This window comes from Limulus polyphemus, unplaced genomic scaffold (assembly GCF_000517525.1).
Source record: "Limulus polyphemus unplaced genomic scaffold, Limulus_polyphemus-2.1.2 Scaffold3602, whole genome shotgun sequence".
Classification (NCBI taxonomy): Eukaryota; Metazoa; Arthropoda; class Merostomata; order Xiphosura; family Limulidae; genus Limulus; species Limulus polyphemus.
In genome coordinates, this window is record NW_013669212.1 from 37879 (window position 1) to 41648 (window position 3770).

A 3770-nucleotide genomic window follows, 5' to 3' on the forward strand; every position below is an offset into this window, starting at 1 on the left:
TGAAACTGTTCGTGTTATTCCGATAATGCAAGCTGCAGGAGGTGTTTGAAATTGTTCGTGTTATTCCGATAATGCAAGCTGCTGGAGGTGTTTGAAACTGTTCGTGTTATTCCGATAATGCAAGCTGCTGGAGGTGTTTGAAACTGTTCGTGTTATTTCGATAGTGCAAGCTGCTGGAGGTGTTTGAAACTGCTCATTTTATTCCTATAATGCAAGCTGCTGGAGGTGTTTGAAACTGTTCGTGTTATTTCGATAGTGCAAGCTGCTGGAGGTGTTTGAAACTGCTCATTTTATTCCTATAATGCAAGCTGCTGGAGGTGTTTGAAACTGTTCGTGTTATTTCGATTGTGCAAGCTGCTGGAGGTATTTGAAACTGCTCGTGTTACTCCGGTAGTGCAAGCTGCAGGAGGTGTTTGAATGGCATGAGGTTAATTTTTAATGCTTTTGCAAAAAGGAATTTTATCTAAAATATTCCTGGAGGTTTTTATCTTATAATGCCAGTTTGTTAATTTTGATAGACAAGGGCAAGGCTCTTTTAAGACGATGATATAAGATTTGCTGATTTGGGTTCGTGAATAATAGTGTCTTTGTGACATTCCTTGACTGGCATGACATCACTTTGCATTCTTTTCGTAATCCACTGCTGACAAATAAAAGTTTACAGTTCTCAACAAATGGAATACAATCGAGCAAGCCCTCTACCGACATATTGTGAAATCTATGCTACGCTGAGGCCGGCTGTTAACAAGTGATGTCGTCCAATAATAGGTGAGCGCCGTAGTGTAGAGGTCATTTAATGTACTACACAATGACGAAGTATATAGAATTTTGAACTAACTAACTATTTAGTAAGCATCTTCAAATAAATTACAATGAACCGTGAATCACACTTAAGTAAGACATCTGTTACTTTATCACATAATGAAATATTGTGTCTTTTCACATTTTACATAACTTACGTTGAAAAGTTGGAGGTTCACATGTTGTTGAAATGTTTCCCCAGATGACCACTGCTGTTTTGATTTTAAATGATCATTAAGAATTCTAACTTTCAGTTGTTTAGTCCAACTAGATAAAACATTTAGAGCTTAGATTCTGAGATTCGATATTGATATTAACTTCTGATCAAAGTAAGCTGCCTACATGAATCAGAACTAAAAATGAGGTTGACAAGAATCTCCAAGGATCAAAGGAATGATAAAATATAAGTTCTTACTGTTTAATCCGAAGACGTTTTTACTAGACAATCGCTCACTATCTGTGAGTGAGTGTATAAGAGGCAGCCTAGAACCTCTGATATCGGTTGAATGACGACGTTCATATTGATGTCGGTGGCGATGTAGAATCGCTTTCTTCACTTCATCTAGCAACTCCACTTTAAGCTGATTTGTATTAACCAAAGATTCTACAACAACATCTGCAAAAATATATCAGAATAAAACATTAGTATTGCTATTAATATCTAGTAGTCTACATCAGGGTCCTCTCGTGGCTCAGCTAAGACATGTAGTATTATATTAGTGTATTGAACGGTACAGTCATTGCGTTCCTTTCCTAGTCGCTAGTGGCTTTTTTAAATTGAAATTTGCAATGAATTTTATTAATTATACCTTTTTGATGAGCCTACAATTAAAGTATCTTTAAACTTTGTCTCAACGCTTAATAAAGACTTATAATATTTTATAAGTAACATGTGTCTTTAATTTACGAAACTACATCATAGAATATGCAGAGGATACAGAACAGTAAATATATATATATATATATATATATATATATACATATTTATAATATTTTATAAGTACCATGTGTCTTTAATTTACGAAACTACATCATAGAATATGCAGAGGATACAGAACAGTAAATATATATATACATATTTATAATATTTTATAAGTACCATATATCTTTAATTTACGAAACTACATCATAGAATATGCAGAGGATACAGAACAGTAAATATATATATATACATATTTATAATATTTTAAATGAAAATACAAAATAAAAGGAATGTAAATGTATATTACATTATTAATTAATTTTTCCATACTCAGATTCCCGCGATAAAGGTTCAACTAGTAGGCTTAACACGTTGTCAGATTGTTTATGCACATGACAGGTACGTCAAGCATTTTTATATAAAAAATATAAAAAAACTGATAAGTGAATCAAATTTTAAAGATTCTTTTTGTTATTGTTAAACCCATTGTTACTCAGTGGGCTATCTGTGCTTTGCCCACCAAGGATATCGAAACCCGATATTTACCGTTATAAGTCCTCAGACTTACTGCTGACACACATCAGGGCTAGAAACATAATTAGAATTGATAAAATTAAATAAACAGTTTTTCAAAGATGTTAAAATATAAGTATTGGTTTAGAGAATGTGCGATTTTTAAAATCTGTAGAAATAATGATGAACAGAAAATGTATATTGAAGTTAGACGAGTCATGTCTATAATTGAGGCAACACTTTTACTTTTATACGTCTATAGTATTTACATGTAAAATACTACTTAAATTTTCGTGTTACAATGAATGCAAAAATCTATAATTTACAATACTTCAGTTAGCTTCGTTGTTAAAAAAATAATTTTCTTATTTTGATTTACAAACTGTGAGAAATTAAAAAGTAAAATAAAAACGCCAGAGGGATGAAGCTTGATATAGTCTATCACATTCAGTTCACAGATTATGATTTTTTTCTGATTAAAAGTTTGCAGTTATGATGGTTATTTTTAGAAGCTTGATTCTTTGTGGATTGTTTTGATTGTTTCCTTGTTTAAATTATCAACGTGATTGAATTCTGTGATTGAAGTAAGAAAAATTATTTTTTATAATAGGTTTTATCTGTGAAAATGACAAATTATACTTATGTCCATTGACATACTACAGAGGTTAAGTACGTTGTATTAAAATGATTTTGTAGCCTCACCACATCATTACAATTCATGTCGCCACCGTCCGGTCATGCTATATCTGACGATACATATAACAGGGAGTATTCATAAGGCACTTCTCTGATATAAGTAAAGTAGCATATAAAAGGGGAGATACGCAAAGCACTTCTCTGATGTAAGCAACATACAACAAGGAGAATTCCCGAGGAAACCAAAGGAATTGTTCATTTATTACTTCGGTAGTTTCGTACCAGATGATATCTTTACTGGCGAAACTATGGTAATAATAAGTGAATTATTTGTGAAACGTACAATTGTCCTCAATTCTGTAAGAAACGTAAAACACCAAGGAAAACCAATTTTCTGTTCTTAGTATATATATATATATATATATATAAAAGATATACATTTTGAGGATATTTTGATGATTTAAGTAATAAAAAAGAAATATCTAAAGAATTGTACTGACAAGCTATCCTTCTGTTATATATAAAGAAATATCTAAAGAATTGTACTGACAAGCTATCCTTCGGCTATATATAAAGAAATATCTAAAGAATTGTACTGACAAGCTATCCTTCTGCCTATATATAAAGAAATATCTAAAGAATTTTACTGACAAGCTATCCTTCTGCTATATATAAAGAAATATCTAAATAATTGTACTGACAAGCTATCCTTCTGCTATATATAAAGAAATATCTAAAGAATTTTACTGACAAGCTATCCTTCTGCTATATATAAAGAAATATCTAAATAATTGTACTGACAAGCTATCCTACTGCTATAAATAAAGAAATATCTAAAGAATTGTACTGACAATCTGTCATTCTGTTATAAATAAAAAAATATCTAAAGGATTGCATT

The 3770-nt window shown here is 31.2% G+C and overlaps 1 protein-coding gene across 1 annotated transcript in view; it reads right to left on the minus strand.

Annotated features, from left to right (window-relative positions):
* The window catches only part of LOC106469664 (sodium bicarbonate cotransporter 3-like), an 88871-nt gene that overhangs the window by 34600 nt on the left and 50501 nt on the right, over positions 1-3770 (minus strand). Inside the window, exon 4 of the mRNA XM_022398242.1 lies at positions 1217-1417. Within this exon, the coding sequence (XP_022253950.1) occupies positions 1217-1417 (201 nt within the window). The remainder of the gene's footprint in view (positions 1-1216; positions 1418-3770) is intronic.